The sequence below is a fragment of the Cucumis melo genome, chromosome 2 (genome assembly GCF_025177605.1).
Source record: "Cucumis melo cultivar AY chromosome 2, USDA_Cmelo_AY_1.0, whole genome shotgun sequence".
NCBI lineage: Eukaryota > Viridiplantae > Streptophyta > Magnoliopsida > Cucurbitales > Cucurbitaceae > Cucumis > Cucumis melo.
The window spans coordinates 2,775,649-2,801,577 of NC_066858.1; the positions used below are offsets into that span (position 1 = coordinate 2,775,649).

The following is a 25,929-nucleotide window of genomic DNA, read 5'->3' on the forward strand; positions in this document are numbered from 1 at the left end:
CAGCCAGAGACTCTTCCCTTTCCACCAATTGTAGAGAGAGAGAATAGAAAAAGGAAAAAGAAAAAAAAGAAAGCAAATATAGAGAGAGAAAGAAGAAGAGCACTTGTCCATTCTCTTCCTCATCACACAGACTCAGATTTTGCTTCAACCTCATACTTGGCACTTCTCTTCTTCAACCCACAACAACACCAACACCAACACCAACAACACTTTCTTCCTCAAAATCATCATCATCATCATCATCATCATCATCATCATCATCATCAATCAACTCATTTCCAAATGCACCTTTCTTCAATCAATCTCTCACTCACAATAACAACGCTTCAATCTCTCTAACAATCTTCCTTCTCTTCCTCTTCCTCTTCTTCTTCTTCTTCTCCTCCTCCTCCTCCTCCTTCCATGGCTTCCTTACCCGTTTCTTCCCCTTTCTGTACTTGGCTTGTAGCCGCTTGCATGTCCGCTACTTGCTTCAAAGACCATTCCCCCAATGCTTCATCCATCCCTCATTCTTCTTCTTCTTCCTCCTCCTCTTCCTCTTCCAAGAGATCGATATCCACCTCTAGACGCAAACACTCTTTCTCTAAATGTTTTAGTATTACTTCTCAATTCAATACTGGATTGGTTTCTTCTTTCCCTCGATTCAATATTCACGACCTTCTCTTGGACGATTACTACTCTAACTCTACTACTTATCCTCTACAATATAATCCTTTCTCTTTACTTTTTCGACCTACCTCTTTTCCTCCTAACACCCGCCGCCGGAGACGCACGAATCGGGCTTTACGTTCAGGTGATTCATTCTGTTTTTGAATCTGTTTCCGCCTTTCCGTTTTTATTTCGAAATGGAACTGGAACTGGAACAGAATCTTTGATTTATTTAATTGGTGTGTCCAAGAGGGGAGTGATTGGATTAATTAAGGTAGCTCTTGGTGAGAATCTTGCGTTTCTTTTTTTTTTTTTTTTTTTTTGGTTTGATTCAGATTTATTTTCTGCTTTTTTTTTTTCGAGTTCATCGGGAGATAATGAGTATGTTGAATTAAGCTGCATTTATGTTTTTCCACCGCTGATGAATCTATTAATTACGTTGCTATGGTGTAATCTTTGTTATTTTTGTTTCTGACTCAACTCTTCATGCCCATACCTATTCCTTTTTATTTATTTTTTTATTTTATTTTTCTTAAAAAAATGTTTTATTTCGAGTCACACGAAGTGTTGTCTTTTGCAATGTTTCATTTTGGTGATTGTCATGCAGTGTTATCTTTCTCTCCACCATTTAGAGATCTTGGTTTATGCAATTTTTCATTTCTCAAAAACTGGCTTTATTATATTCTTGAGTTGTTTCAACCCAAAACCTGTATTCTTTTGGGTTGTGTGAATACATGATTAATTTGTCCTCAACATAAATAGTCTTGTTAAACTCAGCTTGGCCATTGACTAACTCTGGAGTTTGTATGTGATATCTATCATCAATGCATTGAAGCTTGTGGTCGTTACTGCAAGTATGAAGTTTCCATGATCTTTAAAAGTTGGTATGAATTCTGTATATTGTTTAGATATGTTCTGTTGGGTTCTGAATTCATTGGACACGAAAAATTTTGTTTTGTAGAAACAGGGCAGTGTAAAAAACAGAAAGAACACTGAACCTGATTATTGTATTGTTATTTTATTTAAAACTCCAGGTGAGACTGTCGCTATAGCTATTCATCCAGCTGAAGATGTGGGAAGCAAAAAGAAACACCATACAAAACAAAGAAGAGTGGTTGTCACTGGAATGGGTGTGGTGACGCCTTTGGGGCATGATCTTGACGTCTTCTACAAGAATTTGCTTGAGGGTGTCAGTGGAATTAGTGAAATAGAGGCGTTTGATTGCTCCCAGTTTCCCACGGTAAATATACTAGGTTCCTGTAGAAAGTTCTTGAAACTGGTGTTATCTGTCTGTCTGTCTGAATTCTAATTTTTTTTCTTCAGAGAATTGCTGGAGAGATTAAAACTTTCTCTACTGATGGATGGGTTGCACCAAAATTCTCTAAGCGGATGGATAAATTCATGCTTTACATGCTTATTGCTGGCAAGAAAGCCCTAGAGGATGGCGGATTTACAAAAGAGCTTGCAGAAGAGTTGGATAAAACTAAATGTGGAGTACTGATTGGTTCAGCAATGGGAGGCATGAAGGTAATCCCTATATATATGCTTGATACCTGGGGAGTTGTTTGGAGAGTAATATTACCAATCTGCGATTTCTACCTCCCTTACATTGGAAAAAAGATTACTTGTAAAATTGAACCTTAAAGTTTCAGTGTCTTGATTTTTCTAAATATTCTTTATTGACAGATGCTACATGATAGTCATATGACTTCTACTAATATGCACGACAATCAGCAAAATGAAACATTTCCCTTTTTTTGTGTTAATATATTGTTTCTTTTTAATTGCCAATGTGCTACTACGAATATTTTTTTTTCATTTACCATTCTTCTTATTATTATTTATCAAAACTTCTTCCAATTAACTTATATTGAATAGGTCTTTAATGATGCAATTGAAGCATTGCGAATTTCATACAAGAAGATGAATCCTTTCTGTGTTCCATTTGCAACGACAAACATGGGTTCTGCCATGCTAGCTATGGATCTGGTCAGTGAATCCTTTTATGGACATGGTAAATTAGGAAAAAAAAGAAAAGAAAAAAGAGAAGAAACTCTTATAAGGTATAGGTGCTATTGATTCTTAACATTATTGTGAAATAGTTATTTTGTAAATGTAGGGATGGATGGGCCCAAACTATTCAATTTCTACTGCTTGTGCTACGAGTAACTTTTGCATACTCAATGCTGCTAATCACATAATTAGAGGCGAAGCTGTAAGTAATCACTTTCTTAGAAACTAAAGAGTGGATTTATCTAGTTTCCATCCTTTTCTCTTTCTCTTGGTATACAACTGACTTGATTACTTGTGTTTTTACCATAGTTTTTTCCTGTGAACTTTGCCTATAAAGTGCTTTTCTTGTGAAGTTTAACAAAGTATGTCCGAAAATTTTAAAAACACTTTCAAGTGCCTTGGAGAAAGCTAGTTGATAGGCTCCGAAGAATATTTTGGAAAATATGGGAGATTACTATTACTGCATGCTTGAAGGGCTTCAAAGCTCTACAAGCCAAGGTCTAGAGTAGAAACACTCTAGTCCTACCAAATTTACAGCACAGAGTTCTCCTCTCTTCCTTTTTTTCTCTGCCTGCATACTGAAAACCTCTTGTTTGTTCTTTTATAACTATAGGCTATCGTTCCCTTGTATCCAACACAGTCCTTACTCAGCAGAATATGAACTCCTTTGCTATTTATTCACTCTCCTACATAAACAAGCAAATGAGTGGCTGGCATCCATATGCAAATGAGTACTTCTTCCCCCCAAAAAAAATGCTAACTAGAGAAGTGTTTCATATTAGTACCCTAAACAATATTCCCAAGTCAACCGAAATGTTCCATGTGCTTGTTCTATTCTTGTTGCATATAAGAATAATATTCCGATAGCTATATTTTTTAATAATGAAGTTTAAATGGAGGCACAAGCTTAGTTTTAGAAAAAAGTAATATAGAAAAGCACAATTAAATGTCAGAGTTGTTGCTATAGGATCTGATTTGTTTTCATGTGCAGGATGTAATGCTCTGCGGAGGATCAGATGCAGCAATCATACCCATTGGTATTTTCCTATTTATTATGTTAATAAAGTTCAACTCTTTTTGCCTGAGATATTTGAAGTGAATCTATTTTATTTTACTGTTGCTAGGTTTGGGAGGTTTTGTTGCTTGCAATACACTTTCACAAAGAAACAGTGATCCTACCAAAGCTTCACGGCCTTGGGATATTGTAATGTCAGCTTCTTTTTTTTTTTTTTTTTTTTCCTTCTCTGATTATCCAAATCATAGTTTTTCAGTTAACAAAAACTTTGCCTATGAAATAAATAAAATATCAGCAATGAAGATAGAATGTCGTAAACCTGGGTTAACTTTCTTATCTAAAAATCTTAATCTTAATCTTAACTTTGCAAAAAGGTGGAATAAGGAGTTACAGGACTTCGTAGTTTTTCTTCATAGGAAAATATAATAATTTCTGTTTCTTGTGGTTCTATATCTCGTTTATCTGAAGAATGAACAAAATAGAAGTACAATGGTGAATATACTTTCTTGCAACATTAGAACTTTCTTGCTTAAAGAATTGGTCAAAAGTCGCCCATAGTTAGTTTCTAAAATCATAAATCTGATGTGCTTGTTATTTCATTTTAATGCTTAACATGTTTGTTTTATACAGAATCGTGATGGATTTGTCATGGGGGAGGGAGCTGGAGTTTTGCTTCTAGAAGAATTGGAGCACGCGAAGGTATGGTCAGTGTTATTTTTTAAAATTCTCATATATCATTTCATATGAATCTTTTTCCCTCCGCCTCTAGTTTAATGAAGAGCAACTCCACATATTTTGTTGGAGCACCCCTGTCCAAGACTTTGCAGCTCTATTCATCTTTGCCTCATTTTAATTTTTTCAACGTCATCTCATTCATAATGTTTCATAATATTGGTGAACTTTATGCCTCTATTTGTTGTAAATATCTTAGACAATTTGTTATTTCCCGATTCCACAATTGCAGCAACGAGGAGCCCAAATCTATGCAGAATTTCTTGGTGGAAGCTTCACTTGCGATGCATATCATGTGACAGAACCACACCCTGATGGTAATCCTCTATCATTAAACAATAAATTGGTGGATTTATTTTTTTTCAATTTTTTGTTTGGAATTTTTACTGTCATTATTTTTTATTATTATGTTTAGTTCGTCAACTATGGGTGGGGAATACAGATCGCGTCCTTAACTAGTTGAGTTTGCTTAAGTTGGCAAAATTAATTGGATTATTTTTACAGTTTTAAATTATGGAATTCCACCACGTTGAAGGATCTTTATTATTTTGCTCAAGTAGTTCACTTTTCTACGATATAATATGGTTATTACTGGGCTCCATGAACTTCTAAAAAAATTGTTAGAATCTATACAGGAGCACGCGAGGGAGTCTTTTATTATTTGTAATTGAAGGTAATTTTCAAATGAACTATTAAGTTTGGGGGAAAAAAGAGTCCATCATTAAGGATTTAATTTCAAATTAAAAATTTTTAACTCCATTGTTAATCAACATCAATATGATATGTAAATCTTAAATAATAATGATATTGAAATCTTATAAATACGATTAAGCATGTTTTTTACTTGAGTATGTAAAATTTACTTCAACTTCAATGGTAAAGAGAAACAAAATATGTTTAATACATCTTCTTGCTTTCTGATATAACTTCGGCAACCTTTTAAACTATGATAGACAGTTATTTATTTATTTATTTTTATTTTTGAGTAATTGGATATGGTCATATGGAACACAATGCATATAATTTAAACTAAATTTTGGTTACGTGAGAAATCTTCTGTACTACATTTCCTAGGAGTAGAGTAGTTATCAGAATATTTATTTATTTTGGACTAGAGAGTTACCATTGAGTTCTTGTGTTACTTTTCCTTCTCGCAAAGGATTTTTCTGTTCCTCTCAAACTTGAAGCCTAGATCGATGTTTGGGATTGTATGTGTAAACCAGCTGCGGTGGGAGTTAACTGGTCCTGAAAAGTTCGATTGTTATTCACCTAAATCCTTTTCGTTGGATTGTATCAAACAAATATCAAATAACTGGAATTGAGTTTTTTACTAATATCATCAAATCTCCACCCAACGTGTTTTATAAAATATTAGTCGAATGATGTGTTTTTCAATTTTGGACACTATATACAACTTTTGGTCAATGCTGATATTACACTTCATTGTACTTAACTGTGTGGTGTGACTTTTTTGACCAAATCCTTTTATCCTTTCCCAGAGTGATCTCAGATTTTACATTTAAAGAAAAAACTGTTCAAAGGTCATAAAGGTTTGTGATCCATGTGGTCTGTGGTATTCAGTTTAAGGTTTTACTTGTAATGACAATGACAGAGATCTTTCCTACACAACACCATTCTCAACTAATATCATTATTTTTCTTGATATTTCATAGTTATGACTCTTATGATAAATGCATTCTTCTTGATTAATGAATTACTGAGTTTAGTAGTGTGCAGAATCTTAACGGACTACTTATTCTAGTAGATTTTTTTATGGTTTAATGGAGTTTGTAAATCCTGAAAACCATTAAAGCTAACATTCCAATGTCCTGAGATCAAGTACCAAAATTATTTTGTAAGGAGACATTTTTTTTTTCTGAGAGAGACGAAGTAGAGAGTGAACTCTTAGGGTTTTGCCATTGTTGGGTGGCAAGTGATGAGGAATGAAGGAGGGTGAGAGGGAAGGTGAAGTGGTCCAGTGACCAAGAGGGATATGGTTCCCTTCCTCGAGCCTTTTGGAGTCTTTTGCTGACATATCTGAGGCAAAATGTGATGGTTGTTCTTAGGCCATTGATGCCATTAGTTTGAGAAAGTCATCTATGCAGGGTGCACCAGAAGAGAGGTTCATGCAAAGGTGGAAGTAACAAGATGAAGAGGTGGTGGAGGAGGAAGATGAGTGCAGATACTATGGTCGCAATAGTGACGGGCATATAATGAAGGATTGCTTTAAGTGCATGGGGACGTGCATATAACGTAGGATTGCTACCTGCAAGATGGTGCAGATACTATGGTCATAATTTTGGACACTGCATAAGTTGCAGTGAGTGCGGACACTTAGCCTGTGGGTCCAAGGATTGGCTGTTTATCTTGCAAATTAGTGACTTACATGGACTTCTGTTGCTTCCTGGGGTGTCTTAATCAGTTTCCTTCTCTTTTGATCACAGTTTTTGCTGGGTATGTAAAATGATCTTTAATAGGACTTGGTGTAGCTTCTCAATAGATTTTTCTATAGTTTTCCTTCATTGTTCTCTGGGTGTATATGTTTGAAAGAGATTTTTATCAAGGATCATTTATAAAGAGATGATTTATGGGGGAGACAACTTCCTCCATTCATTGTTCATAACTGTTGATCCAAGAATTTTGAATACGATGCTGGATTTGAATGGGAAAATGGGAGGGTATAAGTGAGGGAGACCTCTATGATTGAGCAGGAGAGAGAAGCAATCCGGTCCCTCTCTATTTGTTCTTTTCTAGGTTTTCTTTGGTGTGGATTAATAGTTATTTGTTTTCTTTATGATAATTCTATTGGAGCTGGATCGCTAGAGAATAGTAGCTAATAATAAAATAGAAAGTCTATTACAGGCTCTACCATTACAGAAAAGTTTTAGGTGTGTAAAACATGCTGGAGGCATAGTTGAGTCAGATGAGGGGGGAGATGCAACAGTTTGTGGTGAAGAACACAGGGAGTGTGATGAAGAAAGCTGGAGGGATTAGGATAGTGTTGGAGTTGATAAGTAACATTGCGTAGTAGTGTAGGACAAGAGAGTAAGGTGCAGGCTTACATCTTTCGATCTTTTAGAGGAAGTGAGGGATGGAATAGAAGTTCGACGTTTGGGAATGTGTATCTTCCATGGGGAATCCAGATGGGTGGCTATGAAAATTAATTCACCACTAACAAGTTGACAGAGAAGGAACCACCAGAAGCCACACTATCTGGAAGGATCCCATGGGTTGGTCCATTAGTGTTGCACTCAATGCTAGTATGAAAAGCCCATGATTTTCTATAGCTAAGCAATATAGGCTTGTTTTTTCAGAAGGCATCTTTTGCTGCTCAATTCTCAAGACTCTGATCAGCCCAATGGTAGCCAGGAAGATTTTATTGTCTTTATAGTCTAATGTTAGAATTTTATGGAAGTTTAACTGAAGGCACTGAGAGGGTCGGTAATTTCCAACCCTATTCTTTGATGCAGATAAAAGATGTCTCCTTAACAAGCCTCTGTGTGTTTCTTCATTAAGTCCCTTTGTAGCTCTCTCATTTGTGGACAGCCACTTTCCCTAATATGTTTTGTTAGTTGATTTGACAATCTAAATACTGTAAAAAACTTCAGGTTTCCTTTTGTTCACCAGGAGCCTTGTGCTCTCTTTGGGACCTTTGGTTGTAAAGAATGAAGAGAGTTTCTGAATATTTTTCCACAGCTGTAGCTTGAAATTTAGGCTTAGGGAGTTTCTATTTTTCCCTCTTGCAGTAAAAACATTCTAATTGTATATGTAATTACTACATAGCTAACACCCCGATCACTTGGGGAGGCTTTTTGTAACTCTTTGGTCAAGTTCTTTTCTTTGACCTTTGGGTACATTTCATTCTAGTATTATCCAACGAAAATTTGTCTCTATCTTGGTTCACCACCCAACACTTCTTTCTTTCTTTCTTTATTTATTTTTGAGCAAGAAACCTAGCTTCCATTGAGAAAAAAAAATTTACAAGGGCATTCAGAAAACAAGTCCACAAAAGGAGTGTTCTACACCTCAATCCAAAAGAATAAAACCAAGCTGATAATTACAGAAAAGACGCATTAGATCTTATAACCTAGACCAATTAGGTCTCATAAAATCTTCCCACCTCCTTCAAAGACCTCTAAAAAATCCTACACCCAAGTGATGAAACAGTGGAAGCCATTATTTTCTTTGGGCTCCTTAAATCTTGAGAGTGCACGTATCCACTCAAAAACTATTTTTGTTACCTTTGTGAGAAGGAAAGAGTAAACATCTAATGAATGTATTTTATATTGTCTGAAACCAGGGAGACATTGAGAAAGGTATAGTGTCTAGCCAAGGGTGTCTTTATCCTCTTGACTTCGTGTGTTTGATCCTCAGCTGAATGAATCCCTATATGCGGTGGTTAAGAGGCCACAAAATCATCTTTATGATTCTTTCTAGCCTAAGGTATTCTGCTTGAGCAGTAATGAGATAGAAAGCAAGTAGGGCCTAGGTTGGTCTCTTGACGTGGCACCATGACCTTCCCTAGGGAGTGCAGGTGAGATTTGAAAGAGACATTTTTGAAAGGACAGCTCTCACTAATGTGTTTTTTGTCTTTGGAGATGTCTAGCATGTACATTAAGTATGTGTAACATATGTTTGTTATACGTGTTCCTTAATCTCAGGCAGAGGTTTGCTTATCTCATTTGCTTCATGAATTTAAATCACCTTTTATATTAAATATGAACCTTTACAAAATATAAATTAAATCCTCACTTCACACACAAATACAAATTATTCAAACCTGGATTTTATTACATATTCCTCCCATAATCCAACACCAGGCGTTCCAACCTCAAGTTTAATAAACCCAAATTTATTAAAATCATGATCCGGAGTTCTAACATCTTGTATTATGCTTTAAACAGGGGCTGGAGTTATTCTCTGCATGGAGAAGGCATTAGCTCAGTCTGGAATATCTAAGGAAGATGTGAATTACGTAAATGCACATGCAACATCTTCACTGGCTGAAGACGTCAAAGAATATCAAGCTCTTGTACATTGTTTTGGCAAGAACCGTGAGGTATTTAACCATGCACATACAATTCTTGCTTATATCTAAAATATAAGTTTCTGTTTGCTCAACGTAGCAATGATTTTGCAGTTAAGAGTGAACTCCACGAAGTCTATGGTTGGGCACTTACTAGGGGCCGCTGGTGCTGTTGAGGCTGTTGCCACCATACAGGTAAGATTTATCACACGTGATCATTGAAATTGAACAACGGAAACTCCTCAAATGTATTTTCTTCTAACCGTCACATTATCCATATCATGAAGAATACATATCTGAGCTAATAAATGAAAGAAGTCAGAGAATTTTTCAGGAGTATTCACACTGAAGTATAGAGCATTTCGACTCAGCCCACTTAAAGTCTTTATCATAATGCTATTTATCTGAATGCTTCAAGGGTCATCCTATCCAAGACTTGAATAGGAATTGGGAGAGGCTAATTGGTCGTTTTTAGTCTATTTTGTTTCGTACCATTCAGGAATTTTATGACTTTTGAGACTATTATTATGTTTTGTTTTGCAGAGCAGTAGTCTCTTTTCATTTCTAAGTTCATTCATGATATGCATTCCTGATTATATAGGATTTTACCTTGTCATCATGAGTATTAAATATATTTTCATTACATCAATGAAAAATTCTTGTTTCCGTTCCAAAAAAAAAAAAAAAAAAAGAGTATTAAAGATATTGTTCACATTTACATTTAAGTTGCTGATTTTAGACTACTTGCTGGTACAGGCCATAAGAACCGGCTGGATCCATCCAAATATTAACTTAGAAAACCCAGATAAAGGAGTGGTATGTTTCTTGTTCTGAGGATCGTTGTTTCATATTTTCATGATCTATTGCATGATTATGGAAATTTTTTGATCTCCTTTAACTTCTTAACATACTCCTCTAATGCCAATAAAATGAACTACAGGACACAAGTATACTTGTGGGTCCAAAGAAAGAAAGATTGGAAATCAAGGTCGCTCTGTCTAACTCCTTTGGCTTTGGCGGCCACAATTCATCCATCCTATTTGCCCCCTACAAATGAGAGACACTTCAACTGAAATGGGAGTCGTTCAGCCTTTATGTGTACAAGGTACCTTATTTTCTTTCCCCCCTCCCTATTTTCATCTCATTCTTTGAAAGAAAGAATATATGCTTTTTTTTCCCCTCAAATGGGGAGATTTGAACTTATGAACTCATGTCAAAAGTATACCTCTAAACCAGTTGAGGTATGAGAATGCAGGTTTGAATAATGTTCAAAATTGGTTAATTTAGTGTTTTAAAAAGCCCTCCCAGGTGCATGCCTAGGCTCAAAGCGTATGTCTGGCCCAAGCTTTGAAAGGTTGAGGTTCATTTAGGGTTTAGGGTTGCCTTCCAAGGGTGAGGCTCATAAAATAAGGCGCACATCTTTTCTGATGATTAGGTTTTCCCTTCTTTATTTGACTAAAAAATCAAATTTATTAAGCCAAAATAATGCAAAATTTCTTGTGTTCAGGACCCCCCCCCGCCCCCATATTCTCACTTCAACTATGTTTTCTATTCTTTTTTGCCTTGTGCTTAAGCCCTAGAAAGATAGATGCGCTTTGTTTTGCATTGCGCTTTAGAAAATACTAGGCCAAATCAACTTCGTTTTTCTTTTCTCCTTTTGTGCTTTTCCTCTTAGATTGAGCTTCGTATAGACTGTCTAAATGTTATCGTATTGCAGTTGCTGACTGTTGAGGAGATATTCGCCGTTGTCCATTGATCGTTTCATAAGACACACAGCAACGCAAATCGGTTGGCCATTCAATCGCTTGTGATCGAGCAGGATAAAGGCCAATGATCGTCTGGGTAAACATTAGAACATTTTCCAAACCAGTTGTGTAGTACTATGTTGATTTTGACAAATTAAGCTTAGCTTCTACAGCGTTGATAAACAAAGACCCCCTCCCCCCCCCCCCCCCCCCCCCCCCCCCCCCCCCCCCAAAAAAAAAAAAAAGAAAAAAAAAAAAAACCAAGCCCTTTTGATCTGCAATAGTAGATGGAACCGCTAATTGAAGAGATGTTTTGATTGTCCTAATCTTGCATTATATAACATCTTTGAGGCTAAATAATTTCTTTTTTTTTTTATTTATTTGCCTCATTTCCAAAACCCACCCCCCTCTTTTGAGACCAACTCCGTTTCATATTAAGCCTTCAAAAGCTTCACCTCCCAGCAGGACTAGTCCCTTTCTCAGTTTGTTTTTGTTTATTTGTTCGAGTTTGACAATGGTCATGAGAGGTGAGAATCAACTCATCGAACTTTAGAGCGTAATTGAGCTCTTTATTTTCATTGAGCTATGATGCTTGGATTAGATTATCCTTTCAGTCTGTTCTTATAGAGATGATCTCCTAGGAAAGAAGTTCTAATATGGATGTTTTAATTACTTCTTAGTGTTCTTTAGACAAGTACTTTTAATTCTCTTCATTAGGTGCTGGTCCTTATTAAACTCGCATTTTTCTTTTAAAAAAGAGCTTAATTCGTATATTCATTTTGACAAGTTTCCCTTTTTGTTAGATTACCTCAAAACTATTTAGTTGATGTATTTTGAAATTTTTGTACAATCTAAGTGAGAGATTCAATTTTGTTTTTTTGGTCCCACATGTCTTACAATTTAATCTAAAACTTCCCCTAAATGTGTATCCTACAAAGTAGTTGAGTTTGGTTCACTTGTTAACACCTTCCCTAACTATACCTTCAACTTATTAACACTAACTTCAACAACTCCATCTCTTTTGTTGGATTCAGTATTCACACATTTTCTGTCTTGTTCATTTTCCCTTTCTCTTCTGTCTTTTTAAAGCATAGTTTATTTTTCTTTCTAATTCTTTGGTTATTATTATTAACCTCAGTACTATTAACAAAAATATTTTTCATTATATATAAAATGTTTTTGATAAAAACCTCTCGTTTCCTCTCCTATATTATAGCATAGCAATGGGAAGGAATTAGGAGTGATTTTAAAATGATTAAAAATACACTACGAAGCGTTTTTTCAATTTTTAAAATAAATTTTAATGACATGAAAATTATATTTAAGTGTAAAATTTAATATTCAATTAATTTTTAGAGGTTAAAAACATTTTCCAGAATAATTTAATGACACCGGTGATTTGGAAAAGTTTTAAATAAAAAGATTGTTAGAAGAAGAAGAATATGTGATATTTCGTAAATATGACAATTAACTCTTCCACCTATCTTTACTTTGGAAAAAAAAATGTAATTTTTTTCTTTGAAGTTAGATTTGTATCTATTGGATCTCTTGAAAGTGAAATTTTAGTTAAGATAAAATCATGGAAAAATGATTTTTTTTTTTTTTAGACTCAAGTTTGTGCATTTGATCCATAAATTTTAAAAACGTATCTTTTTTAGTCTCTAAGTTTATAAAGATAGACCACCTAAATGTTTTTAAAATGTACCACTTTAGTCTCAAATTTTTAAAAATAGGTTTAACAGGTTTCAAAAGTATTTTTTGTTTGATTTTTTTAAAAAAATATATGATAATTAAAATTAAAAAACATAATTTGAGTAGATATAATTTTTAGAAGTTATTCTACTAATTTAAAATGTCATAATTATTTAAAATAAAAGTATAAAATTATATCACGACCTAAAGATATTTTAAAAACTTAAGGATTAAAGAAAGTACATTTTAAACCTCAAGGATCGAACACAAGTTTTAAAAAATTTTCTTTTAAAACTTAAAAACTAAAATGATATTTTTCTCTAAAATTAATCGTGAGTTAACTAAAAAACCGATGTGGCGATTAATAGGTGAATGTAAACAGAATAGCCACTATGACCTTTTTATTCAAATGTTTAGGTAAACATAGGGAAATAGTAAAAATGTGGGACTTCTGGAAATAAAAAGGTGAGCATGTAAGCTACACAATCTTTATTATTTAATTATTACATTTAGATTTGACTGTCAAATTACTCTTTTCTTTCATTATTCATTTTTTGATCGTGTTCTCTAAAAATAAAAAAATTGATCGACTAAAAGTATACGAGGCAAATATCTACGAATCAATATAGTTTTAGTGTAAGCATACAATATCAACGAAGTAATAACTTAGAGTAATCCAAGTGCCGAATTCTAGGACTAAGATGATTTTAATTTGATTATAGCTACAAAATAATGAAGCCAAGTAGCCGATAATCAAGTTGACTTGTCGATATTGTAGTGATGCGCCCACACCATACTAGGACAACACATTATACATAAGCAAAAATCTACTCTTATTCGGTCTTATGTCAGTTTCTTTAAGAGGTCTAAGCAACTGTTACTTGTAATGTTCCTGTGGTTAGTTGAGTCTTAGATTAATTCTAGTTTAGTTCCTTATACCATGGTGTCCCTTATTCCTGAGGTGATATGATCATTCTGTGCATAGGCACTTAATTCCATATCGCTTTGTGATATATGTTTCCACCCTAGCCTTATCAGCACTAGAGCTCCACTGGACTGTTAAATTAAGTGTCCAGTTTGACTTACGGATTTCATCTTCAAATTCAACAAAGAAAAGGTGTAAGACAAATTGGTATGAATGGCAACATTTCTTAATCCTAACAATCATAGGGTGTCCCTATTGCCAAACCCCTAAAAAGATATAGCTCATGATAGATGATGAAGTAATGACTTTTATTAAATCATAAATCATAGCTATAATGTGGAGTTCAATTGATAAAATAAGAAAACTACAAAAGATAAAATGTCTTGAGCTATAACTCCGTGTAAAAGAAAGATAAAATAAATACATGTATTTGTATTTTCTGAAAAACAATTTAAATAAACTAAGAAAGTCGATAATTTTTGTTGTATTTTATAAATAGTTTAATATTTGACTATTTCGTAAAACTATTTAATAAGATCCAAAACTTAGAAAAACTATTAAAAAAGAAAAAAATTTAATCAAACGAAAGTAATAATTAATATGATGATACAATACCTCATTTCAAGTTTAAAAATATTAGAATAAAAACTCTTGCATAATATATATTACGTTAGTGAAACATTTACATATTAATTCAATAATAATTTAATTACAATAACACTTTTTTTTTGCTTTTAAGTTAGACAAGGTTTTTTTTAAAGAACAATAATATGAAAACATTAAAATAAAAATTATCATATTATCTACCATCTAATTTTATTTATAACATACTTAAAAGTTACTATAAAAAATTAACTAATCGAAACAATTTTATATGCATTGATCATGTTTCTTGATTAATATATTTAAAAGTTACAATATTACTGCTCTTAATTATAATAATTTCAAATCATCTTCGAAGTAGAAATACTTTGAAAATTTCATACAAAAATTGAGACGCAATTGAATCGAATAAATAAACTAATCCACAATATATCATATCATATAGTATACAAAGCTCCCAGTAAAACTGTGACCCAACAATGGAACCCTTCTTCTCCGTCAACCAAAACTTTAGAAATATACAGCAAACTCATCTCATTCTGTAAGGACAAAAAATTATAAAATTGTGTATTCTTCTTCTCAACCAATTTGTTTAGGCTTTGCCTTTCTTTCTACTTCCCCTTCTTCTTGCTACCTTTCTTGTGACCCTTCTTAATCTGAGAGCCTTTACTTGACAAAATACTAGAGGCACTCTTACCTTCAAGCTTCTTCGTCATATTTACCACACTAACCATTCCTTTCCGAGCAGCGGCTCGATGTTCTGGTCGACGGCTCATCATCTTCCGATCAAGAGGCCAATATGCGTAAGGTTCAAGTTTATCCTTTCTCTTAACATCGCCTCCAGCCTTCTTGCTAGCATACTCGGTACCGGTGTAAGCCCAACCAGAGTCGGATGTTCTTCTCCGCTTCTGATTTTTCTTGGAGGAACCAACTGACAAGTGACTCCTAACTTCACTTCTTTCGTCTAAATCTGGGTTGGAAGCTTTTCTTTTGAAATTTGCCTCATCATCATCCTCAATTATCAAGCGCCCTTCGTCGTCGATCTTCATCTCGCCATCTGACAAAACTGTTTTCCGCTTGAGATGCAATGATGATTGAAGAGCATGTCTTGTTTTTTGTTGATCAAGCAAGTCAAGAGGCTCGTCTTCCATTTGGCCAGGCAAGCGTTCGAGTAAGCTCATGGTTGATCGGCTCTTGGGACTGAAGGAGTTCAAAGATTGAGATTGCAATAACCAGTCAAGGTAAATGAGACACACATTACTCTACGTTAAACAAGGAATGGAAATGGAAACGGACCGTTTAGATGTCTTTGATCTGAGGTGTGACGAAGCCTTTGATAGCCGACTTTTTCTACCATCCACATGTTCTGAATCACTTTCCCCCAAGTATTCTCCACCACTATCTTCACTCTCATCATCACTCATCTCCGAGAAAATTCTTGTATGATTCCATTTACTCATCCTGAAAGTAAACCAATAGTCACAAGAAAAAAGTTGTAAAATACGCACAACTTTTAGAGTGTTTAGAAACAATCTGAGCATTTGTGATCGGAATGCAGTACATAAAAGCCATCAATCGTATCTTGTAACACTCTCAAGGTTCTCAGAACGCCACTTATTCATTTCCCCACCCCACCACCGCCAGAATAAAGGTTAAAAGAAACAATTGGTTATAGGAGGAAAAAGAATTTTGATCTGATCAATCTCATGAGTACGCCTGAATGACTAGTAATTTCCAGCAACAATCAATAGATTTCTCGATGTTAAATTCCAAGTCCGGACTTCCAACAACTCTCCTTTTGTTTGTGAGAACTATTCATTTATCAACAAACGCATGCAAAATGGAAAACATAACCCATTAGATACCTGGATGTTGTTGCTTTTGACGCGATAGACTTAGGCCCCTCAGATTTAAGTTTCTTTTCTTTCCGTTCTCTTATCTGGCATGCCAAAACCATTTGTTAGTAAGAATAAGAGCATACGCAATCTTTCTTTTTGTTCTGCATAAGCCTTTATGTTTTTCAATCTAACACCAAGTTTACAACCGACCTTCCTGATGTTGGTAAGAAGTTTCATGTGTTCTTCAGGCATCACACCCTTGATTGCATCCAAGCCACATTTTCTGACAAGCATTTCAAGTAACTGCTTAACCTGGAAAATTAACAAATGAAAAATGTAGCTTTTGGACATTCAGAAAGCAAGAGAACAATTCCAGAATTAACTCCAAAAAATACCAACCTTAGCTTTGAAGTGGTTTTTGGGGCCATCTTGCCACTTCAGCAAGCTTTCCACCAAACTCGTTAAGTGCATATGCAACACTTCAGCTTTTGATTTGGCCACCAAAACCTTTAAGAATCCCAAATTGGCCTGCAATAACTGAGAGTATAAATAAATCTAAAGAGAAGATCAAAATAGATACAAACACATGGGAGGAAGGACAGGCTAACTTTGATTATTTCTCTATTCTTTCTTTGGAGAAGTAAAAAGGTAGATGGGAGCAAATTGCAAGCTGCTGAAACTAGATCAGAGAACTCATAAGCCAAGCGAGCTAAGCCTTTCATTGCTGCACTGATCATATGAGGAGTCTCACCACCGAGACCTCCAGCTACCTGAAAATATTAATATTTATTCTTGCTGGCCTTTATAACAATTGATATTGAGTCAATTTAGCAAAATGGACAGGGGGAAGGATCGTGGTGGGGAGGATAACTCATTAATGTTGTTCAAATGAGAAATAACTAAAATAATGACTTGGAAAAAAATTGAAGTACCATGTTAAAAAGATGATACAGATATTCTATCTTTCCACCTTTGTTATCATCCAAACATGCATGACCAATCTGAACAAGAATATCATAAGCTCTGTTTCTTGTTTTCTTATTAGCCTGAAAGACAAATGCGTGAGAATATTAGCACTTGTAAAAAGACATTCATGAAACAACACATGAGAGCTAAGAACAACACAAGTAACATGTTTCAGATCTGTCATTATCCGTAGTTATGAAGAAAACATGTAGACTATAATTATGTAGAAAGCATACTATTCAGTAAGAGAAATACTGAAAGCTCATAGTCATTTCAACTTATGTGGCCCAGTACAAATGGCTGTACTAAAGACATTAACCAATTTCAGATACCATTTGGCTTCTTTTTGTGGGCTTTCTTTTGCCCTTGCATTCTTTCGATTTATTCACAATGAAAGCCAAGTTTTCTCATCAAAAGAATTTCAGACACCACACAACTACTAGAATGAACGTATATGGTGATATAAAAATCTGAAGGCAAGTAAACATTCCTTGATAATTTGTGCCACCAAGAATTTATAAAGAAGCATTACACGCAAGTTCTTGTCACATTAGTAAATAGAAATCTTCTGAATACAACAAAGATAATACAGTGTTTAGCCAAAGTTCAGAACCCCTAAATCTTATTTTCAGTTGGAAAAGAAATTGAGTAGACATACAAACTAAGAAGCAGAAAACAATTAGAAAGAAGAATTAAAATGCAATGTGCATTTTGTATTTCAGTTTGTTTTGACGCAAATGAAGCTTCCTACAACTTTACAATGACCAATTCAATAAAGAACTACAATTCTTTGATAAAATAAGGTCATTTACAAAATTTAAAAGAGGGCAGCAGGAAGTCTTTCAACGGAAAAAAATTAATACAACTTGAGTATGAATTTTGTCTATCTTTTTTCAAAAGAAGATAAAAGGAATATCTCAAAAATGATTAACCACTAAAGTACTCCGACACAAATAGGTAAAACAAAAAAATGCAATTGAGTCTAAAATCATAGTCTTCATGCAATCGAGCAACCATCATGGATTGATCTAGTGATAAAAAAGGAAGACGTAGTCTCAATAACTAACAGGTCATTGACTCAATCCATGACGGACGCCTACCTAGGAATTAATTTCCTACTGATTTACTTGACATCCAAATGTTGTAGGATTAGGCAGGTTGTCTTGTGAGATTAGTCGAGGTGAGTGTAAGCTAACTCGGACACTCACGGATATAAAAGAAATCATAGTCTTCATTCATTAACTTCATCTTCCAGAAAGATGATTCTGGCCAGCCACAAATGCCTTAAAGAAAAAATAAGTAATGCCAAAGTTCCCGATTAAAAAATTATTCCCTCTCTAGTTTCTACCAATGCCCCTACAAAATCCCTAGGTAGGTAAATTTTCAAAAGATGTCCTCGTTAACGTCCAAACAATACAAATCGGCTCAAAAGTACGCAAAAGTGAAAATCAATGGAGAAAATATGGGAAGTTGAGCAATGTCAACACTACTGATTCCCCACCTAAAAATCCATAACAGAATCAAACAATTAGATCTTCTCTGCAGCATATCGTTCAAGTTAATTTTCAATCCGCAGCATTCCAAACAAAAAAGTGATTTTTTAAATAAATTTTAGACTTACAGGTGATCATACAACAAACCCAGTCTAAAGCAAAAGAACAATTCCATATATTATTAAAGAAAACAAAGAAGTGTTTCCAAAAGAAGTGAAGGAATCAAATATATAAAATTAGACTTGGTCCCAGAAAAAGAGAACCGTAGTGCACCACAGATATAAATTTCCTATTCACATGACAAATGCTCACATATTTAAATAGTTTATAAACTCTTAGTAATGATAAAATACCAACTCAAATCATTCTAACGTCATCAAATTGAATAAAAAATACTAGAAAAAGGCAGAACTACACATACAAAACCATATAATTCAATTAAAAGCGAAAGCAAAGAAACATTATAACAGGAAAGAAGACAGAATACCTCTTTGAGGGCAAGTATTATTTCTGTCAAAAACGAGCTAATGATGTCATGCCTCCTCGACCCTGAATCCTCCTGAGGTAATCAAAAGTAACAAATTTGAAATCACAACTGGTGGGGAAATGTATTGGCAGGCCATAATGCATACTCTTCTACAAGAATAGAATGTCAACTATACTTACCTTGGCAACTTGGACAATTAGAAAGTACAGACAATCGAGTCTGTGACGTTTGGCAGAAAAATGACATAAAGGCAACACTTCAATCATAATTCCAAGCAATTCATCAAAATTTGTGGAAAGGAACTCATCAGACGTCTGATAATACAAATGAAAACCATAAAGATACATCAATTAACAATCCTAAAATATAAATCCAAAAATCGTTGAATGTTACATGAGACTCCATATTCATTAACCAATACGGTCATCAACTAACCAAAACAAGTTCCAATAAAATGCTAAGCTTGAATGAAATCCAGTATAAAAATTATGAAAGTAATTATTTATTCAAAAATAATTGAGAACATTGTGATAGTAAAGGTTGTCGGCACAAGAAATACCTTGAGAATAGCTGAGAGAACTTTATATGCCTTCTTCTGTATCAAACCATCACAATCCTACAATTCAGAGATGTGTGAACAATGTAAGAAACTTCATAATATAGAAGAACTCTATGAGATTACTACCAAAAACATTATCGAAACAGTAAAGAGCCAGGATTATGGCGTTTGGTCTACTAAACTGCTCCCTGATCATGCAAAGAGAAATCCCCAACAAGTGCTTGCTATCTTCGATGTGCCCTCTATGCCTAAAGGACAATGAGGATTTATTACATCTATTTATATTATGCCCCTATCCTTTAATTGCTGGAGAAATATTTCTCTATCTTTAAAGTGATTGGGCATTTGATAGATCCTTAAGTTCCAATGCTTTTTAGTTGTTGAGGGGTCCTTTGTTGCCAAAGAAACAGTGGCTAATTTGGATAAACATGGTAAAAGCTCTATTGGCAGAAATATGGTTTGAACGCAATCAGCGCATTTTTCACTGAGAAAGGGGTTGGTTTGATACTTTGAACACGTCAAAGAGGAACGCAGCAGCCTGGTGATCTTTGAATGTAGAATTCATGGATTATTCAATTCAAGACATATGTCTAAACTGGTCAGCTTTCATCCATCAACCACTTCAATGGGGGCTAATTTCATGCTATCCTCAAAAGACTCAAGCCTCTACATCTTTACATCTTTTTCTGCTGCTGTTAGAGGAACTCCTTTCCAGCTCTGTTATCTATAGAAATTTATGTATTTTGGGACCTTTGGGGTTGTATCTACCCTGTACTTTTCTTTGGTAGTTGGGGGCCTTTTAGTTTCTGTGTTATTTCCCCTGTGGTCTTTCTTTTCTTGTTGTTTTGTTTTGTTTTTGTTTTCCTATGGCTGTTTGTCTTCTGATTTATATGTTACCTATGTGTTCTTTGTTTGTTTATGGGATATGATGATGGCACTAAGGTGGTGTCAACCTAATTGAGATGTCTGAGTGCGTCTCTTGATCCTCTGTTTCTAACTTTATTTTTAGGCTTTTCTACATTGTATAATTCTTTTGTACTATGAATTTTATATTAATGAAGAAGCTTGTCTCTGTTTCAAAAAAAGAAACACAGTAAAGAACCAACACCTGTTCTTTCAATGCAGATTTTACAGCGACGAATAAAACGTCAATCTCTTTAGAATTCAGTCCAGGCAGAAAAGATACGGCCAAGTCATACATTTGGGCCCTGCAGTCAAGGTGAAAAACTTGTCAGGCACTTAAGGGTGGCAAAACTCCAATCCAAGCATGTAATATAAGCAACCCCCCCCCCCCCCCCCCCCCAAAAAAAAAAAAAAAAAAACCTTCATTTTCTCCAAAAAGCAACACACAAGGCAATACAAAGTTTGAAGGAAGCATACCTCATGAAAGAGGATGAATTTGCATTCGTGGAATCGTCAATCTGCATGGAATTGGAAACTTTTGGTTCTACTTTTGCAGCCTGCTGAGTCAGTTTTAAAAGCTTCCTCATTGTCTTCCCGAAGAGATTTGACACAACACTTTTATCTGATATTGAAGAAATTTCACCAATTGTGGACTGCAAATAGTTCAAACATAACTTGTATTGAAATATATAGAATATACAAAATACCCTAGCCCTTACGAAACAGAAAAACTCCAAGACATAGAAGAAACGGAAGTCATTAAAAGACATGGCTGAAGTGCAAACATAAACAAGACAACTAGCAGTAACTACCACAATATGCTTACGAACCAACAGCTGAAACAACCTAACTGATAACACAGTCAACCTATCACAAAAGCACAAGTTTTCATTTTTCAACCAATAGAGGCATACCTGCAAATAACCACCATCTTTTGTAGACTTTAGAAAGATGTCTGACAAAGCAGACAATAGCTCAGGAGAAGAGGACTTAAGTACAGTCAGGTTATTTTCCGCCACCTCCTGAGTATAATGAGACATAGCAAGCTTTCTGGCCACATCCACTTCAAGATCAGAATCATCATTCTTTCCTTCCAGCGCTCTCTTATTCTGTTGGATAAGAATTTGCAGACTTGAGCATATTACGCCTCGAACATCAGGTTCCTCGTTAAGCGCAACACATAAAGCTTTTTGAAGATCCTTAAAGCTTTCAGCAGTATCCAAAGGATAATTGCAAAATGAAGGCAGCAAAGACCAAAATGAGTAAACAAGCGAATCCATACTCCTCAACGAAAAGATCATGCCCTGTTGCTCAAGCTGCAAGAGATGAAAGATATGAGACTACATTTCACAACTAAAAGGCTAATTCCTTAGACAAGAAAATTCCATACCTTTTGTGACTTCCGCTTGATTTCTTCTATCATACCCAATATGGTCTTCGTGAAATAGCCCAAATGAGCACCAACAGTATATTGCTTCAATATTGGAAGAAGCCAAATATTAATCTGTGATAGGTTTTCTGTATCCAAATTGAAAGGTATAAGTTCCAAGAAACTTTGAGGGCCCATCGCACCAAGAGCTGATCCAAGGCATTCATGCAACTGAGTCATGGAAGATGCATTAGTTAAGAGTAACATAGAAGAATGAATAGATAATAAAATGCACAAAAGAAATCCTTTCCCAAAAAGGCCAAACCAACAACTTAACACCCAGTAAAATTAAACTCCAAAAGAAGGCTGCAGACAACCACAGACAACATTATTATGACCTTCTACTACTGATTATTCTGAAAACTCTATCAATGATTTGAGATAATCAACAAAAGTTCTCATGGACAAAACTAGGATTATAGAATACATGGCACCAAGCGTCCAAACAACATCATTGTCACACCAACTGGAACATCCTTTTTAAGCTCACTTCTCCATTCGCACAAGTGTTTATGGTATTTGGCTTGACCTCTATTTGAGAAAGTCCATTAAACTTTCATTTAATGAGTTCATTCTCATTGAAAACAAAGTAAATAGATAAATAACATACATAAAAACTAGGAAGCTACAGGCATGCGACATGGCAACATGCCATTTTGGCAACATGCCATTTTTCAAAGAAGCAAGAGACGGCACGTAGGGGACACAATTGGTGTCAATTATTGATGTCATGGATATAAACATATTGTGAAATATTCAAATTAAAAACATCAAAATAACAAGTTCAGAGCTATAAGACATAACGAGTTTTAGTAGTTTGTTCAACACAACAAAAGGCACAAACTACAGAACTACAAAATAAAATCAGAAACCGACAGCGAGAGGGTCAGCGGCGACCGGCAAGAGGGTTAGCGGCAACCGGCGGGCAAGTCAGGGCAGAGAGGGTTGGCGGTGAGAATTTGGAGAAATCAGCAGAGAAATGCGTGAAAAAAGATTTGAAAAAATAAAATAAAAAAGTAACCTAATAATGGTTGGGCCAGGGTAAAGGGCTTTTCTAACGTTTTCTTTGTTTTTTTTCCAGCCATGTCAGGGTCGTGTCCATAATTAAAAATAATAATAAGATTGTGTCCATAATTAAAAATAATAACAAAATTGTGTGTTGGTGTTGGAAACGTGTCTGACATTGTCACTCAGCCATCTTAGGAGTATAGGTGCTTCTTAGCTTAAAAATCTGTTTATGAGTCTAGAGAAAGAGAAGAACACATCAAGGACGTAATTCTCAAATTATCCATCATCAGACCCATTAATAATTTGAATATTTCATAAACATAATGTAGCAAATAGTAAATTTAAATATTTGTGAACCAATTATCATATGCATGGATTGTGGTAAGCAGCATAGAAGTAGCAATTAAAAGTACAAATAAGAGATACCTTTCCCCTTTTTCAACATAAGTGACACATAGACTGAGGAAGAAAACATGTATTAAAACAATACAGAGGGAAGTCAGACATTGTGGCCACCAAATCCATACCTACCCCAAAAGGACCAGAAAATAACATGGCAAAAAAAAGAAGATAAAACTGGACAAATACCCCCATTTGGATTCTAAACTACGAATTAAACAATAAAAGCTACAAGAATCTGTGACAAAAGCTAATAGCCAATATATAAATTCTTTGCCATCCAAAATCCAGAAAAGAATACCTCTTTTCGGAAGGGGAAATCTTCATCTCGCAATTTCTGCATTTTTGCTAGGCTAATAAGGGCTCCTTTAAGAAAGTAAGAGGAATATTTCCCTGAATAATAATGAACAAAGACAACAAACCACACAAAGGAAATGGTGATAATAACCATAACATGTTCAAATGTTAGGAAATTAAATTAGATCAAGTAATTTAATAATACCTAGTTTATCAAACATGGCCGACACAACTTGAAAAGCCAAGTCAAAAACAGCCGTGTAATGATAATCAAGTAAACTTTCAATAATAGCACATAGTTTTTCTATGACTGTTGGCCCAGACCTCCTTGCCTCCATATTTCCAGTAGTCACACCCTCTCTGATCAAGTCTTCATTGATGCAAGCACATATCAGATTTTTCATAGCATCCTGGGCAGCACGGATTGCCTCCTCATGATCACATAGCATAATATCTGTCAATCCAGTATGAACGTTACAAATTAATTTCATCTTTTTCCGTGGACAATGTGTATGAACTTAGGAACGGGAGAATTCAAGTGCATCCAAATTAACTTCCAATCTGAACTAAACTTTTAAAGCAAAGATCAAACCTTTGAGTGCATTGAAAGCAACAGGGAGCTTAACAACACAAATCTGCCTATTAACTTTGTAAACTTTTTCCATCCCGACATTAAGCAGGCGAGCTGTGAAAGCCAGGCCATCTGCAGATGTTTCAGTTGTAGAGAAAGATACTGCCATGGAGCACAACAGATCAAGCAGTACTTCAGCAGAAACATCAACAGTTGGGTGGAGACAGAGTGAGTTCAAACTATCCGTAATACGCCTAGTAACAACAGGTTGGTGCAGCTCCAAAAGAGTTTTATAGTATTTAAGTATATTAGTAATATACTTCATTGACATAAGAGGCAGACACTCCCTCAAAGCCTCCAAAATAAATAGAACCTCCTGAGCTCCTTTAGGTCCTTCAGTAGCCTTGGGGTTTGACCCACCAGCAAGCAAAAGAGATTTCTCAAAAACATTGGCGACCCCTTCACTAGCAGATGGAAGCAATGGTGTTCCCTGAAGTTTTAACAATACATCCCGAAGACAAGTGTGCGATTGCCTTCTAACCTGTTGAACCACACGCAATTAATAATTCATTCATAGAGCAAACATTCAAAAATCCCATTCTTATACATTGAATATCCAAATTCATACATGGCCTAAATCGAAAAGAGATCAGAATTTTTGAAGTGGATTCTAAATAACTCAACCCCACCAATTTCAACAGTGTTGTGAATTATCAATTAACTCCATCTTCCCCTCTTTTGCACATTTACCAAAGAAACTCTATCTTCCACCCCTCTTCTGCACATTTATCGATGAACTCCAACTCTACATTGGAAAGACAGACTTCTTCACTTAAACTAAAACAAATATGCAACCCAAACACAATCTTTCTAACTCCAATACTCAGACTAAAGAATTTAACTTAGCACCCAAGCACCATATAGTATTTTAAATACAAACATTTCCCTAAAAAAATGACTGGTATTAGAAATCACCTTAGGGCGCGAATCAATGACGAACCCGATAATAAACCCGAACAAATTAGAAACATCCGACCAATTGGCAGCATTCCTAACAATCACCAAATGCGAAACACACTTCAATCCAAAAGTAGCGGCACCGGGGGTCAAGGAAGGGACACGAAGAACGCGAATAAGGAGATAAGATAAAAAGTCCTTCTTCTTATTCAAAATGGGAGGGGAAATTCGGGGGAGAAGCAGAGAGAGAATGGTGAGTAAAGCCTCGAGAAGGTGAGGGGAAGGCTCGGGCTCGGAGGAGATGCGGTCAAGAGAAGAGCAGGTGGCACCGAAGTAGGCAAGTGGAGTAGAAGGAAGAGACTGGTCTCTGAGCTCCTGAGCCATGGCGCCAATGACGGCGCAAAGATGCTGATGTTCTTCGTTGGTGGAATTGCTGAAGCGAAAGAGAATGGAGTTGCAGAAATCATCGTTGGATTCGAAATCGAACGAAGCTTCCATCTCAAGGCCTTCCATGGCCATGATCGGTGGATTGAAGGTGAAGAAGATTAAACCCTAGCGTGCGGGCAAAGAAGACAAGGCAGTGCCAGTCAGGGTTTTAGGCGAAAATTATAGGAAATCAAACG

At 35.3% G+C, this 25,929-nt stretch overlaps 2 protein-coding genes across 2 annotated transcripts; one reads left to right on the forward strand and one right to left on the reverse strand.

The window, feature by feature from the left end:
- On the forward strand, positions 1 to 11,555 carry LOC103492394 (3-oxoacyl-[acyl-carrier-protein] synthase II, chloroplastic). Its single transcript, XM_008452741.3, has 14 exons — positions 1 to 793; positions 1,683 to 1,888; positions 1,972 to 2,175; positions 2,527 to 2,637; positions 2,768 to 2,863; positions 3,653 to 3,698; positions 3,786 to 3,865; positions 4,307 to 4,375; positions 4,641 to 4,725; positions 9,313 to 9,467; positions 9,549 to 9,629; positions 10,191 to 10,250; positions 10,375 to 10,539; positions 11,152 to 11,555. Exons 1-13 carry the CDS (start codon positions 403 to 405, stop codon positions 10,489 to 10,491), a joined length of 1,701 nt encoding a protein of 566 aa, XP_008450963.1. The 5' UTR covers positions 1 to 402; the 3' UTR covers positions 10,492 to 10,539; positions 11,152 to 11,555.
- A 3,232-nt stretch (positions 11,556 to 14,787) lies between these two features.
- Positions 14,788 to 25,898, reverse strand: LOC103492395 (uncharacterized). Its single transcript, XM_008452742.3, has 18 exons — positions 25,325 to 25,898; positions 24,371 to 24,890; positions 23,984 to 24,232; positions 23,783 to 23,874; positions 22,036 to 22,245; positions 21,560 to 21,961; positions 21,123 to 21,298; positions 20,851 to 20,950; positions 19,743 to 19,799; positions 19,363 to 19,497; positions 19,184 to 19,255; positions 17,170 to 17,283; positions 16,846 to 17,007; positions 16,637 to 16,765; positions 16,448 to 16,549; positions 16,265 to 16,338; positions 15,696 to 15,860; positions 14,788 to 15,599 (listed from the first exon to the last, which is right to left on the reverse strand). The coding sequence occupies exons 1-18, from the start codon at positions 25,823 to 25,825 to the stop codon at positions 15,011 to 15,013; spliced, it is 3,849 nt and encodes a 1,282-aa protein (XP_008450964.2). The 5' UTR covers positions 25,826 to 25,898; the 3' UTR covers positions 14,788 to 15,010.
- Between the last annotated feature and the right edge of the window lie 31 nt (positions 25,899 to 25,929).

Coding starts and splice junctions, on each gene's coding strand:
- LOC103492394 (XM_008452741.3), top strand. CDS start 403: ATGGCTTCCTTACCCGTTTCTTCCCCTTTCTGTACTTGGCTTGTAGCC. Junction 3,699..3,785: donor TGCAGCAATCATACCCATTG/GTATTTTCCTAT, acceptor TACTGTTGCTAG/GTTTGGGAGGTTTTGTTGCT. Junction 9,630..10,190: donor AGGCTGTTGCCACCATACAG/GTAAGATTTATC, acceptor TTGCTGGTACAG/GCCATAAGAACCGGCTGGAT.
- LOC103492395 (XM_008452742.3), bottom strand. CDS start 25,825: ATGGCCATGGAAGGCCTTGAGATGGAAGCTTCGTTCGATTTCGAATCC. Junction 23,875..23,983: donor GGCCATGTTTGATAAACTAG/GTATTATTAAAT, acceptor ATTATTATTCAG/GGAAATATTCCTCTTACTTT. Junction 16,766..16,845: donor AGAATAGAGAAATAATCAAA/GTTAGCCTGTCC, acceptor CAGTTATTGCAG/GCCAATTTGGGATTCTTAAA.